Source organism: Setaria italica, chromosome IV (genome assembly GCF_000263155.2).
Source record: "Setaria italica strain Yugu1 chromosome IV, Setaria_italica_v2.0, whole genome shotgun sequence".
NCBI lineage: Eukaryota > Viridiplantae > Streptophyta > Magnoliopsida > Poales > Poaceae > Setaria > Setaria italica.
In genome coordinates this window covers 19,159,616-19,175,410 of record NC_028453.1, presented here as the reverse complement: position 1 = coordinate 19,175,410, position 15,795 = coordinate 19,159,616, and the positions used below count along the sequence as shown (strand labels likewise).

The window sequence follows — 15,795 nt, the reverse complement described above, 5'->3', positions numbered from 1 at the left end:
CTCCAATGGGAACTCTTGGCTGGCAGTGGGCTTCCACTCTAGTAGTGCTTGCGGCCCGAGGAGGCCCTGGTCAATGAGGGCTTGGATACGCCTTGCATCATCATGGACTTCATCCAAATGGAAGATGGCTCCAAGGCATTCACTCACACCATTTCTTCAAGATCGACACCTTGAGATTTAGATCTAATGTTGGCTAGGGTTTTGCTGTGCCTACGGCGGCGCGGCGGTTCGGGTTGCAGCGTCACGGTGGTGGCGGAGTACACATGAGAGGAATGAGGATTACGGCAGCGCGACCTAGAGTTCGTGAGCGTGGTGGCAAAGTACTCAATGGGATAAAGGCCGCGGCACTGAAAGTGTTCAAGATAACATTGAAACGGCTCCGTGACCCCTTGTGTTTTTGAAGGGGTTGATGGTGTAACTCACGGATGGAAATTGCGGGCCTCCCGTTATTGCGGCGCAACGCGCTGGGCGAAACTTGAGGGTTTTTAGGTTACCACCGCGTGCGTGGGACGGAATCTGCGGGATTTCTATTGCGCTTTTAATGGCATACCTCTGTGGCTCCATCAGTCCTTGTCTTTGGGGTTGGCCGCCTATTTCTACTCGACGTGCATCCGTGGCTCTGCCAGCCCTCGCCCTTAGGGGTAGGGCATGCAATTCTACTCGGCACGCTTCCGCGGCTCTATCAGTCCAACTCGAGGGCTGGGCGCCTAATTCTACTCGGCGTGCCTCTGTAGCTCCGCTAGTCCTTGTCCTTGGGGGCTGAGCATCTAATTCTACTCGGCATGCCTCCGTAGCTCCACCAGCCCTCGTCCTCAAGGGCAGAGCACACAATTCGACTCGGTGTGCTTTTGCGGCTCCGCTAGTCCTCCTCGAGGGCTAGGCGCCTAATTCTACTTAGCATGCCTCCATGGCTCCACCAGTCCTCATCCTCGGGGGCTGGACGCCTAATTCAAGTTGGCACGCCTCCGCGGCTCAGCTAGTTCTCGACCTTGGGGGCTAGACGCCCAGTTTCAAGTTAGAATGCCTCCACAGCCCCATAAATCCCCTAAACCAAATGCAGAGACATCTTTCACTCAGCTACAATTCCATTCACTGGAAAGTTTACTAGCAAAACATATTACAAGTGATTGTGAACAACTCTGGGGCAGCTGACATCCTAGGATAAGAAGCTACAACGTAGATAAAGAAAACAGCACAATACAAGAAAGTTGCATGACACACTTCCCTAGCGGTGTCCTGGACAAAGTGCGGGGTTCACGATATAGCCTCCTCACGAGGATTCTTCCAGCATCGTTACCTCCCGACTTCACCGCAGAGACTATGAAGGGAAGGAGCACCCAAGTTTTCTTCACGAGAATTCTTCTGGCATCAGGCTTCCGGGCGGGTGTTATTTCCATCAAAAACTACAAGCTTCAAGCCTACAAGTGCTATTGTTTGGGCCATGGCTTTTCGTGCTGAGAGTTGGTTCTTCGTGTTGAATCCTAGTGTATTTATAGCCTGGCTGCTAGCTAACATCCAAAGTGCTACATTGGACTCGTGAGGTTGCACAACAAGCATTTCCCATACTAGTACGGCTCTAATTGGCTCACGTGATACTCAGGCTAACCCACAAGTACTGCTAGGAATCTTGAAGACGCTCAGATGGTGCAGTACTCCTGTGAGCAGGCATTTTTTTTGCATACCTATCATTACACGAGTCCTCATCTCCAGAGATTTTGGATGGGTACTTTTGGTCGGCAAGCCTCGGTGGCTACGCCTATCCTTGTGCTCGAGCATTGGGAACTGCTTCAAGAGGCATTTTTTTAATTCTTTGAACATTGGACCGATTATCCTAATTGCTTCAATGCTCAGGGGCTAATCCCACAGAGTGCGTCTTGCGATGCCCTCCATAACCTTCGCTTCAACCTGCTGGATGCCAGCATCCATCAACTCGGCACTTGTCTTCGCTCTACGTGTTGGCTCTACGTTCACTAGGATTTTTTCTTTTTGAGCACTGTGGAGCCTCTGCATCACCATGACGCCATCACAGCTTCAGCCAACTTGATTTCAAGCTTCGTTGTGATGATCTCAAGTTCCTGTTCGCCTACACATCGCTCGAGGGCTTCAGGGACATAGGTACCCCATGGGTCCCCACCGACCAGGATACTGGCCGGACCTGACAAGTGGGCCCGTTGACCAGGGCGTGTGGGTCAAGGACACGAAGATAGTTGGAGTACACGTCAAGGCAACAAGACAGTCAGAATCTCTCCAGATATCATGGAACACATTTTGCAGTCCGACTCAGATTACCTTCCATTTAATTACCGAGTAGATTAGATTCAAACCGACTTGTAACTCTTAGTTCTCAGCTTATATATGGTAGCCAAAGGCACCCCCCCCCCCGAGGGTATCCCAACATCGAATCTCATACCAGCAATACAAACCATGCATGTAGGACGTAGGGTGTTACTCTCCGGAGGTCCGAACCTGTCTAAACCCTCGTGTTCCCTTTGTGTTCTCACGATCACCTTCGAGCTCTTAGTTTCGCAATCACCTCTGCCTACAAATTAACCACTTGGGTAACCTCCTGGTGGACCCTGCATCAGCACATGAGGACCTGGGAGATCTGCTTAACTCCAGTGGAGAATCCAAATCGGCAAGCGTGGTGTGCGTGAGCATGCCAATCAATTTTACCATTCAACTGATAAGGAGAAGATGATCCTCTTGATGTCCGAGGCAACCGGCCAATCAGGCCAATGTGATCCTTGATGAGCGTGAATGTTTTATCGGCCATCCAGCCGATTTAATATAATTTAGCAATAACCATCGACTACAAAGCCGATAGGAAATGGAGCGCCGTCAAGCTCTCGCTCCACCATAGCCAGATCCACAAGCCGATGAGATCTAAACTGATGTCACCACCAATATTTCTAGATGAAACTACAGTGATGCGCCCTGTAGTCGCAGCCTAGAAACACTCAACGGGACATCAATCTGAACCCCGCTAGCCGATGAATCTAATCACAATGGAACTTACTCCCAACAGCGCTCGAAGGGTAGCCAAAATTAAGATGCAACATGCTATTAAATGATCTATCATTTATGATGAACCGATCTAAAGCTAATTAAAGCAAACTGAACAGCAAGATGAAAGAACAGATAAATATCAGCCGATGCAAGCTTAATCAAGGCAGGATAACTAGTGAATACTGTAGATCGAGACAGAAGCGATGCGCCATAAGTCAAAGATCCAAGATGTTGGGATACGAGGTAGGCTACGCTAGAACAAAACAAAAATTTTCTTCTGCGTAAACCAGGAAAACTACCGTAAATGGATCACGGGATTACCACTCGACGCACAGGTGCGAAAGATGTAGAAATGTGTCGGGGCAGCAAAGTCGATCACGCGTTGATGCAGTGTAGTCGAACACGTCGACGTCAAACAGTGGCTCAACAGCTCATCCACATGCAGCAACTCCCTCCTCGTGCCACGGCTCGTCACGTTCCTCGTCGGAGCTCTCGTGTGGCAGCTCCTCCAAGTTCTATAGATGCAACACCTCCAAGGTATCCACACGTGCGGGGAGGAAGCGTTGCAAGTCGGATTGCTAGGTCCGCGAGTTGCAACAAGGTGAGGGCGTGGGAGGTGCGGCTGTTGCTGGTGCAAAAAGGGGTTAAACCATAGGGCACCCCCACCCCTCAATATATAGGGGTTCCTAACGGGCCTATGGGTTCGAGGCCCATTAGTACTCCTAAACCTGGTCCAATTCAGATCACATCCGAATTGGGCTTCCAGCCCTTTAAGTGTGTGACCCTATAGGTTCATATACACATAGACATGGCCCGAGTACTCCTACTCGACCAATAGTTAGTAGTAGCCTCTAGCAAGACATACTAACTCCTATACGCACATGAAGATCATATCAGACAAACCATCACAAAATCACATACATGCTATTCCCTTTGCGTCATGATATTCGGTCTAGCTCCAAGCTAACCACTCTTTCTTGATGCTATGATTCGGAATCCCTTTCTAGGTTAACTCTTAACCTCACGTAGCATGGCCATGCATTTCCGGATCCGATCACTCGAGGCGCCCAGAGATATCTTTTTCAAATAGAGAGGGGCAAATTCCATCTTGACTGACCATGCCTCACAGCATGCTTCTTGACAAACCCGAAAGCTACCTTTATAACTACCCAGTTACAGTGTAGCGTTTGATAGCCCCTAAGTAAGTCGATCCACATCTTGAGTACATGCGACAGTCTCAGGTCTAAGGACAAAACGTACACGTTGTGTAAAGAGAGAACTATGTAACTCGTGTTGGGTCAGTCCTAGCACATGTCTCTACATGTGCCCACATTATTAGTTTGACATCTCCATGTCCATGACTTGTGAAACATAGTTATCAACTAATACGTGTGCTAGTCTAAGATTCATGTGTGTCCTCACATGAACTCTGACTAGGGACAACTTTTAGAATAACCATACAAGTAAAGAGTTTCATACACAATTCACATAATTGCAAATCAATTCAAGTAGCCTTTAATGGATATTCAAGGAACGCAATATAAAACATGGATATAATGGAATATCATTATCGCTATGATTGCCTCTAGGGCATACCTCCAATACAAGATACTCAATAACTGGTAGATGAAACCAGACCCAACGACAGTGATGCGCCCAGACGTTGAAGTCTGGAACACCTGGTGACGGAACTCGCAGCTTGCTGGAGATCGAGGTCAATGCAGCCCAGCTTGCTGGAAGGAACTCGTCGAGAAGCTATATTACTCCTACTCCTAATGCAATGGCCTGAAGCCAAAAAAGTAGATATGTAAATATATTTGTTTATTGATCGTGTGATTAAAATTACAATGGCCACGACACTTTATATTTATAGGGTGGATGGCCTTTGACGCACCACGTACAAGGCAAGTCACGTACACAATCTTTTCTAATCAAAACTTTATCTCTAACTAATCCAACTCTATCTCTAATCAAGCTTATCCCTAACCAACTCTATCTCCAAAATATTTTATTCAACTCTTGCCATGTACATGTGTGCGTCGATTTCCTTCTTTTAATCTTCTAGCTTTATTGCTTTCTCTCTTTTCATGCATACATTCCTCAATTTTGCGGCCAGCTCACAAATAGCCTTATTTAGGAGATTTCATCATTTTTTACATCATCGGTCGATTCCTTCCTTTCAGAGCATATTTCCAAATTTTGGTCTGTTGGTGTCCACAGCTGGGCTACTAAATCTAACAGTCATGTTTTACCACTCGGCATCCCATCCTCGAGAACTGGATGAAGGTGCTCGTTCCACCTTCTGCCACACCTTCTTTGTCTTCTTAGGTTTTTTCAATTCGGTTGGTGGCTTCTAGGATTGGGGATGTGGCTCCGTCCACTCCCTGTGCCACTCATCATCTTGATGGATTAGGTAGAATTGCTCCTCCCTTGGTTGAAACTTGAACATCATGTTCTTCCTCCCAATGTGGAAGCGGATTTCTCCAGCTACAACATCGATCCTTGCTTTGGCATCATTTAGGAATGGTCGCTTGAGAATGAGTGGTATTCCCAAGTCACCTTCCATATTGAGGAACATGAAATTCGTGGAGACGTAGGAACCTCGGATTTTCACCGGAAGATTCTCTACTATTCCCTTAGGGTATCGGATCGTCGAGTCGGCTAGCTGCAACCTCATCAATATAGGGGAAAGAGTAGGATAGTTCAACCTTTCGAACATTACCTTGGGCATGATGTTGACGCTTGCTGCAAGGTCACAACTGGCCTACTCGATGTAACAGCCACATATCAAGCAGTTGTTCATCGGGTATCCCGGATCTTCTATGCTTGTAGCTACTAATTCATCTCATGATTCTTTCCTTGGTATATGGGCTTTTCCTGCATGGTTTGCAACAAATGGCCTTCGAGATGGCTTACCCCATCTGGTGGTCACTGCACTAACATTTTCACAAGAAGACTCGGGTTGCCCCAGAATCTTCCCAATCTCAGTAGAAAGACCAGCAGCAGCCAGCTAAGTTAACTGAGTTTCTAGCATCTTATTAAAGCTCAGCTGGTTCTTGAAACCAGAAGAAAGACCATCAAGTTTTATGTGGAGGCTATCCAAGGTTTTCTCGTTGGCAGCTAACTTTTTAGTGAAACTTTCATTGATCTTAGCTTGCCCAAAAATGAGATCTATGAAGGAGGGTTGGTTAGGATTGAAAGAATTAGCGTTATTACCTCCTTGATAAGGGCGTTGCTGATTCCACCCTTAGCCTCCTTGTGGATGACATCTGTTGTTGTTGCGGTTCATGTACAACACGTCCTCCTGAGTCTTGGGGTAGCTATTCCCCAAGCGTCCAGTGTTTCCACAAACCTTGGATAGTGTTGGACATGGCGGCTTTCTCTTTGGTGTAGTCATCCAATCTCTTCATGAGGAGCTCCATCTTAGTGATAAGCATGTACGCTTCCTTGACGATATGCGTACCTCTCTGTCGGGGTTGGAGTCGTTCATCGCTCCACCCTTGATTGGAGACCATCTTCTCGATCAATGTTCTAGCAGCATCAATGGTAAGCGAGAAGAAGGCTCCTCCAGTAGCAGCATCAACATGGCCTCGGGATGTCGAAATCAACCCGTTGTAGAAATTCTGAAGAATGAGCCCATTATCGATCCTGTGGTGAGGACAGGCCAAGATGTACTCCTAAAGCCTTTCTCACACCTTAGAAATTGACTCCGTAGCTACTGCTGGAAACTCGAAATCCTTCCACGAAGGGCATTGGTTTTGTCCAACGGAAAGAACTTTGCAAGGAATGCTGCCGAGCACTTATTGAATGAAGCTAAGCAATCCAAGCATCATGCTTGCATTGTTAAGAACACTCCAGCCGACCTGAGTTATTGTGACAAGGGCTGAAGCCGCCATAGAAATGGCCACTGAACCAACGTCGTAGCATAAATCAACTAAATTATACAAGGTATATATGCACATAGAGTATGTACTGAAGCATGGTCTCAAGGCATACGTGGGTGTATTTAAGCCTATACTTCGATAGCAAGGGTATACGACTAGCATACGAGCATATAAGCCTAGCACATCAACATAGCAAGGGTATATAGCTAACTCATGCATATAAGAACCAAGCACAACACTATATAAGAAGATGTATACTTTGAATAGAATAAAGTCAACCTAGGAATAAAAGATATAAGAGCCATATCCAAGACTCCAAGGAGACCTAGAACCTGAAGTAGAGCTACTCTAGCCTAACTCCACTAACTTGGAAACTAAGAGGGAGAGAGTGAATCACTAGTTGTGTCCTAGAATGGAGCCCCTCCCTTCATATTTATAGGCTCCAAAAGGCGGTTCTGCGAGGGAATCTTCGGGGAATATCCCATAACCAACGTAAGGCATCGCCACGGGGAAGCTGGAAACGAGAGGGGACAAGGGCGGTTCGGCTGAACCCCTTGTTCAGCTAACCTCTTGTGGACCCACCTCGGAACCGCCTTTCTCCGAGTGACTGCCTGGTGGGTCCCAATGGCAGTTGTGTGCGTTATCTGATGGATTGAGGTGGTTGTGGTAGTTTGTGGGCCCTTCCATCCATGGGATGTACGCGTGGCAACCTTCCATTGGTCAGAAGCGTGTTTCTTGGATCCATAGAGGATGCTTTCTCCATCCTGTTGTGCTTTTTCACCTACAACCAAATATTCTCCAAGGACAAGTGGAACTACATTATTCAAAAGCAAATATGCATGTAAAAAATGCCAATCCTCCTTAATTCTTGAGTATATTGATGGTTATATTTGGTACTTAACGACCATCAACAGTCGCTTGGTTTGGGGACGGAGCGGAGCATCATTGCCGCGGTGGCTACGTTCTGACTTGCTCGTGTGAAGTGAGGCACGTCATCAGCTCCCTAGACGATCTCGTGGTGGACTTGCCAAGCCACCAAGCATCTCCTCACCACTGCCGTTGGGGTTCCAGCTCCGCTGTTCCCACTCCAGCTGCTGTCACTCCGCCTCGAGCTTTGCACTTCGGGTTTTCAGGTGCTCTGCCCACTCCCGATGGTAGGCCTCGCGCTGCTCTATTGTTAGCTGATCTGGCGGGGTGCGCGTAGTGGCTTCCTCGACGATGGGGGCTTCCCTAAGGTCTGCCATGTTGCACTTCCATGATTGGTGCTCGCTGCTGTAGAGTCCCGATTCCGAGCTTGAACCATCGCTAGCATCATCATCGAGGAGGTTGTGAACAGACGCTAGGGCGTAGTCCATCATGCCAACGAAGATGGGCACGTGCGGGGCGTAGATGGTGGCTTCCCGTAGCTTCCGTGAGTAGCCATGGGCTACATTCTTCAACCTGAAAGGGAAGCCAATCGTGCCTCACGGCCGTGCTCCTCCATTGGCTCCGAGCCTCCCACCGTCAGTTGGAAGAAGATGTTCACCAGCACGTAGAGCATGGTCTCGATCTCCTCGCGGGGTGGGTTCGGCCCAAGGTAGCTGTTGATGCAGTGGGCAATCGTGTCTGCGTCGACATCGAGGGAGGTGTCACCAACCGCGATGTCCACGCTGATGATGTGTGGGGTCGTCGGATCACCAAGCTTGAGGTCGTCGTTCACATTGGCGATGAAGCTGAGGCTGCCGAAGCGTAGCACTTGTCCTCTCGCGGGCAGTGTGATGAGCTGGAGGTCGCCCAAAGTGGTGGTGTCAAAATCCAAGCTCCCAAAGCGGATGCTGCTCCCGAGGACAAAGGTTTAGCCATCGTGGGCGAGGGGGAAAGCCATCTGAAGAGGGATGATGATCACGCAATAGGCCCCTACCTGGCGTGCCAACTGTCTATGTTTAGTAGTGTCAACTAGTGAAGATTTGTTGTGTGAGTCCTCAGATGGGTTAGCTTGTAGGACACGGGGAGTTTATATTGGTTCAGGCAGCTTCCCAACATCTAGTTCGTGGCGTGATTCTTTATTCTTGGGCTCAAGAGCTCAAGTTTGTAGTAGGGGGTTACAAACGGTGTGTGCGTGTGTGTTGTTTCTCTAATCGAATCCCCTCTCTCGTCCCCCCTATTCTTATATACACAGCTCATGGGGAGGATTACATTGTCGATCGTCATGGGATTCCCATCCAGTGGGGCGCCTCCCTTCGATTGGTCGTCGTGGGTCCCGTCCTTAAGTTGGGCATCTTCCTGCTTGGTCTCCGTTGAAACCTCTAGCCGAGGCCCGCCTTCTGGCCGTTTTGGTCATTGAACCCATCTTCTACACGTATCTGAGGACAGCGCATGCCCTGATCACATCACCTGACGCCGTCATGATGGCGAACAGAGAATGGGCATGCCTGACCAGGTACGGTCTGAGACAGCGCTACAGCACCATTCCCAATCGGGGACCTTTGTCCGGACGTAGTTCTCCTGCCTTTCTGGGCACAGAAAATGGCGCGCTCGACTGGTCGGCTCGTGCTTCCTTGCCTCAGCCCACGCGAGCTCAGTTGCGGCCATCCCATCAAGCAGGCCTAGCTATGTCTTAGGGTCGTGATAGGCCTAGCCCATCATTACGCCTCGGCCCTTGCACGACATCTTGGGCCATCGTAGTGGCCTGTTCTTTTTGATTCCTAGGCCTCGGGTACTGCCGGCCAATCAGGCGACCATGGCGGTAGACCCTTGTTTGGCCCAATTGGCTTTGTTTCCTGATCCCTCCTTTGCTTAGGTTTATCGATTGTTTAGAGTATCCCTAATCTGGATACCCATCAATACCCTCTATCTGAATTTTTGACACATTGGTTTATGTGCTACTGTTTTTGTGGCGAGGAAGGTATAGATTTGCTAAATGTTCATCCCATGCATTTCTACTAGAAAAATGACTTTCCATCCCTGATGTAGATATCGGTAAAATTTGAACCCGTTACTAATGCTGGCAATCTCCGAAGGCCTTTTAATACCGGGTGGTAACACCAGTAGTACTAAAAGGATTGGTTTAGTATCGGGTAGTAAACACCAACATGTACTTTACAACATGTAGTAAAGGGTCCACGAGTTACTTCAATAGGAAAGCATGTCTACCCAATCACATGTGTTGTATAGGTGAATGGTAAGGACGATACACGTAGGTGCATATTTCGTATGACTTGTGATGTGACTTAGGATTTTGAGGTTTAGGGTGTGTAAGCCTCTCCAAGGTTTAAAATATTTTTTTAATATTTTTGGGCACCAACCGGTGCTAACCGGTTACTAAAACTTGAGACTTTTTAGTCTCGGTTTTTTTTAATATTCCCAATCGGTACTTAATGTTGCATTCTCCGGTAATGATAGGAAATAAAAAAAAAAGTCAGCACCATCTCATCACCCCATCTTATATCGCACCTCTGCGAGAGCAGGTTCAAATCTTTGACTTTGTACAAGTCTGGGCTGTCTTCAGTCTCAAGGGCTAGTCCAATCTCTGATAGATGCTCATAAGAAAATATTCATTACTTATGAAATTTAAGTTCATTAAATAAAATATCCAAGAACCAGATGACGCAATCCTTTTTTTGTTGGCATCATTCTTTTATAGTGTAATTTTTACATAATATATCCTCGAAGAACGAACAGTTATCCAGCTTCAGAAAAAGAAATATTCATTATCCTTCATGCTCAAGTTCCAACAAGAAAGGTACATTGGAATAATGTACACGATACAACAAGTTCCAACGGCGCTTCCACTGAGGAAACATAGCAAGCCAGATTGCATGGCACTCAGAAACATCTGCGATGTGTATCTAAAGATGAACAGCAGTGATGGTCATGCCTTTAAATCACACCTGTAAAAGACGATTTTCATTTTAAGGAAATTCGTTTGTACTGCCTCATGGTGTTTGTGATAGCTTGCTCCACTGGCAATCTTTCCATGCTTGATGCACCATAGAATCCATGGACCCCTTTAGTATTGTTTAAGATGAACTCCGCCTCTTGGGGTCCAGATATGGGACCTATGAAATCATGCATGCAAGTTAGATTACATGCACAACCAAAGCATCACAAAAGAGCATCGACAAACAGTATATTACACGAGGCCTCCAGAAGATAAGAAGTGTACCTCCGTGACAGAGAATAATTATATCAGGATTAACCCTAAGTGCTGCATCCGCGATGGCCTGAACACGTACAGTACTGTCATCTAAAGTGACAGCTGTCTTTGCCCCAATAGAACCTGCAGTTGTCAAACCCATATGTGCCACTATGATATGAGCTCCTACTTTTGCCATGGCAGCAGCTTCTTCTGGATTGAAAGCATATGGAGTAGTAAGGAAACCCATGTTATGAGCCCTTGAAATCATCTCCACTTCCAAGCTAACAGGGATAAGATCAAAGTTAATACAACCTAAAATAATCGTGTCCTTTCCTTATGGAAAAATTCAAAGCAGTACTCATACAATGACTCATGATAATAATAGTAAGGCATGGAGAGGATGCAGTTCCCAAATTTAGACCATGATGAACTTATACCTGTAGCCCATTCCAGTTTCCTCCAAGTTCTGTCTAAAATTCCCATCAAACAGACCAACTGTTGGGAAGTTTTGTACACCACAAAATCCAATGGTTTCTAGTTTCTTGAGAAAGTATTCCATTCTGCGGAATGGATCAGTAGCGCAAACCCCAGCAAGAACTGGAACTCCTTTAACTACCTAAATTCAAATCATATATCAATAGTTGTCCAAAAAAAGTTGACCAACATAGTAGTGATGTTGGATTCTGAACTACTTACAGGCAACACTTCATTGGCCATCTCAAGTACAATGGCATTTGCATCAGCAAATGGCAAGAGCCCTGCCAGTGAGCCCCTTCCAGCCATTCGAAACCTTCCAGAGTTGTATACCACTATAAGATCAACCCCACCAGCTTCTTCGAACTTTGCAGATATGCCTGTGCCAGCACCAGCTCCAATAACTGGAATACCCTCACTGATGTGTTGCTTTAGTTTATTTAGTATTGACAATGTCTTCTGCAATGTTTCTATCAGCATAGAAAAGCAATCAATTAAGGCATCCAGGTTTGAAAATGCATGACCATACACGGCCAAAAAAAAAAAGAATCTAGTGCACCCTTCAACATGTGCCAGATTTCTTGACAAACAAATTAGAGTAAAATGAGTATAATTGGGTCATAGGTGCAGCAATTGATTATTTATTCTGCCATGGTTGGTTACTGGTATCATAAGAACCTTGTGGAAATATGAAGATGCCTATTATAGTATTATGTACTATGATTACTGCATGGTTTGAGTTTTGCTAGTGATATCATTGGTTCAAACCAATTAATGTGTGCATATTTGTCCATTTACTTGACAGCACCCTACTTTGACCCTGAAACAAGTTTTAATCGACTGTCATATTCTTTAACAGTAACAGGGCATATGAGATGCAAATAGAATCAGAATTTTCTGGGGGGTTAAATCATAACTAACCTGGTTTCGCCTCTGGAAAATCCACCGGAGGTCTCCATACAATGGAACTATCTGAACTTTTCTGTCCTGAACAGGAATTTTTCATTTTCCCATCTTGCTGAGGTTGGACTGTACTACAGGCCTTTACATCCATACTCAAGAATGCATCTACCAATGCATTTGCAAATTCAGGATCATTTATGTGATAAGGAAGCAGCTTCACCTGTCCAAAAGCCATCAAACTCTGTTAATATATAGACACCCTAAATATGCATTCGCATTGATAATTATGAGACATGGAGTAACCTCTCGGATGTCGGTTCTCTGTATAAGGGTGTTTAATTCGCCCAATAGTGTTGACGTAGCTTCTGGATCATAGAATGGCATTCCTGGAGCATCTATTGCAGATATGCCCTTCTGGGGAAGGCAAACAGTAACTTGGGATGAAGATTTGTTTATCTTATCAGCAATGAACCTAGCAAATTTCTTGTTCTCTTCCACGGTCGTCCGCATCAATGAAACCTTCAATAGTTACACGGTTGTTAGGTGATGGTACGAGAAATAGAAACCTTATTCTTGGAAATAACTGAAGGTAACAAATGCGCAGGAAGGTTCACATGCACACTGCATAGAACTTGTAGTCAGTCATGCAAGTTTTATGTTTTAACAACAAGGCAGTGCTTGTATAAATTTCAGATTAATTCTTTAAGAAATTGCACATACCTAGAGGAGCCATTAAGACAACCGACATGTGTTTGTAACAAAACACCCTTATGCTTTGTCTAACATCATTCTGCATATTAAAATCCCTAACGATACTCCTGTTGTGGCAAAGCACATGTATGGGTAGTGATATTTACAAAAAAGAATCCCTAACTTTGATGACTAGTGATATTTACAAAAAAAATAATTCCAAATAGAAAAGAATCGTGAATTATGAAAAAAAACATGATAAATCCAATAACATCAACATTATGTTGTCAATCTAAATGATTGTTTAGCTATTGATGATCAAAGCTGATGTAGGATAAACCTAAATGGACTCATATTTGGGGTTGGAGCTAATAAAAAATTCACTAATAGCAACTGAAGATATTGATATATAACCTGCTCATTATGAACATGGATCTTTCTGTCAGCAAAAGCAGGAGGAATTGTATCTCGAGCTCCAAAGTTAACCATATCCAGGGCTCCAACACTAAGAACAAGAGGGATCTTATTATCTATAATTGCATCAAACCTGGACTCATCACAAGCCATGACACCGCCTACAATATGATCTGCAACTTCTGTTGTCGTTACATCCAGTACACCCTATATGCATTCATATAGAAGTAACATGAGAGTCTACAAACATGAAAAAAAAAAACTGAATAGCTGTATTTGAGCCAGTATGTTAACCAGGAAAGTTCAGATGTTACAAAACACAGATTGGAAGTGAACTAAAGTAAACAGCAATCCTATCCTAACAAAGATTGGTCCGAGTACTGGGTAGAAAAAACAGAAAAAGAACAACCATTACATGGAGAAAAGACATAAAGAGTCAAGAAAGCACTACCTGTATGAAACCACCCCTAACTAATTCTTCCATTGCTTTGCCTCCTACACCAGTGGCATGGAATACAAGCGTCTCATACCCTTCTTCGTTCAGTCTATCCTTGACAGCATTTACGCATGGTGTTGTAACACCAAACATAGTAATACCAATAGTTGGCTTTGCTGCAGTTTCATCAGACTCATTGGATGCCGACAAGATTCCATGTACCATTCCAGCAAAAGCTGCAGCAGTATTAGACAATATAACACGGCTGACACTGTTTATTCCGCATATGTCAACAACTGAAGGAAACAATACCAAGTCAGATGTTCCAACATAAGGCGCGGTGTGACCACTAGCAACAGTAGATACAATAAGCTTAGGCACACCAAGTGGCAATGATCTCAGAGCAGGAGCAATTAGTGCAGTTCCTCCACTGCCCCCTAAACCAATAGCACCCACCAGGGTACCACTGTCATACTTTTTTTTCAGAAAGTTCTGAAGAGCCTTTGAAACTAGTGCAATTGCTTCGCTTCTGTTATCTGGAAGGTTATGTTGCTCAACACCCAAAAGACATGAAAGAACTGTATTTCTCGGGATAAATGTGATGTCTTTAAGATCCTGTGCTGTTGTCTTTTCAGTTGTGGAGACATCCACTATGCTCACTTGAACCTGCAATATCATCTCAGTCTACTGAAACCAAAGAACGAATCGACAATAATATCTATTGAGAGTGGAAATTTTTAGTAGAGAATTCCTTCACTGGAAAAAGATGATACAAGTGCGGAAGTGCCAACAGTATTGCATTTCCATATGGAGGTATCTCAATGAGCAATGAGCACCTCTTTTATGGGAGTTATTTTGCCCTTTTACTATTACACCAACACTCAACACTACAAACTACACTTTGCAGATTGGAATAAGAAGAGGCGTATTAGAGCTTTTGCAAGTTGCAACCATACTATTCAACCAATTCAATCCCTAAATCCCAGTTAATGCACCATTAGGCAGAGGACCTACTGAAAGAATGGCTACCAATCTACCATCCCATTCAATTCGGAACCGATTTTCTCATCAAGAGGATTAGCACTGGCCGCAGGCAATTTTAAACCTCTCATACTCTTAAATTCTACTGGGGGACCGGAGGAGGAAAAGACCAAGCAAAGACTCTGCACGGGTATACCTTGGGGTCAGAGCCAGAGGCGGCAAGGGCGGAGCGGAGTCTGGCGGCAAGGAACACGAGCTCCTCCAGCTTGGTGTCCGCCGTCCCGATGCAGAGCACCTCCATTTCTTCTCAGCCGAAGCGGAGCGGAGCGGGTGAGATCTGCGGGGGCCCGAGGAGGCAGTGCGTGCGTGAGTTGAGAGCTGACCGCTGAGATGCTTATGTAGGAAGAGACGATTGGTTGCAGATTTGATGAAATCGACTCGCACCTGCCGCGACGATCTCCCGCTGCGCGCCACGCTGCGGCGCGCGTCACCGGGGGACACGGCGGCGAAGCATGATCCACCGGGATCGAAAATAATACTACCTCCATCGTTAAATATGACGTATAGGATTGTCATAAACGTCGAATATTTAACAACGGAGGGTACCATTTTTAATAGTTTATTGAGGATTCTGTTATCTCCACTCCACCGTAGAAATAATTCGTCATGGACCATGGAAATATACTCTAAAGCAATTTCTACTTGTAGTTTCATACGGGTTTTATACATATTAAATGTAGTGCCATATCAGCCAATCCGATAATATGGTAGGAAATTTAAAAGGGAAGAGAAGAAACTAGTTTCATCTTGATGAAACTCTCTTACATAAAAATCAACTCTGAATATGTCATGAAATTAAATGTTATATGGTGCTTATGAAACAACAACAT

The 15,795-nt window shown here is 45.3% G+C and overlaps 1 protein-coding gene across 2 annotated transcripts; it reads right to left on the bottom strand.

Annotated features, from left to right (window-relative positions):
• Nucleotides 1-10,473: 10,473 nt before the first annotated feature.
• Nucleotides 10,474-15,452, bottom strand: LOC101771476 (UPF0261 protein RA0729). Of its 2 annotated transcripts, XM_004965336.3 has the most exons (10): nt 15,350-15,452; nt 15,102-15,242; nt 13,940-14,590; nt 13,489-13,695; nt 12,688-12,903; nt 12,403-12,604; nt 11,704-11,951; nt 11,445-11,623; nt 11,035-11,288; nt 10,474-10,927 (listed from the first exon to the last, which is right to left on the bottom strand). In XM_004965336.3, exons 2-10 carry the CDS (start codon nt 15,204-15,206, stop codon nt 10,776-10,778), a joined length of 2,214 nt encoding a protein of 737 aa, XP_004965393.1. In that variant the 5' UTR covers nt 15,207-15,242; nt 15,350-15,452; the 3' UTR covers nt 10,474-10,775. The 2 variants fall into 2 exon arrangements, with proteins under 2 accessions (XP_004965393.1, XP_022681703.1); XM_022825968.1 differs by lacking the exon at nt 13,489-13,695.
• Nucleotides 15,453-15,795: the final 343 nt, after the last annotated feature.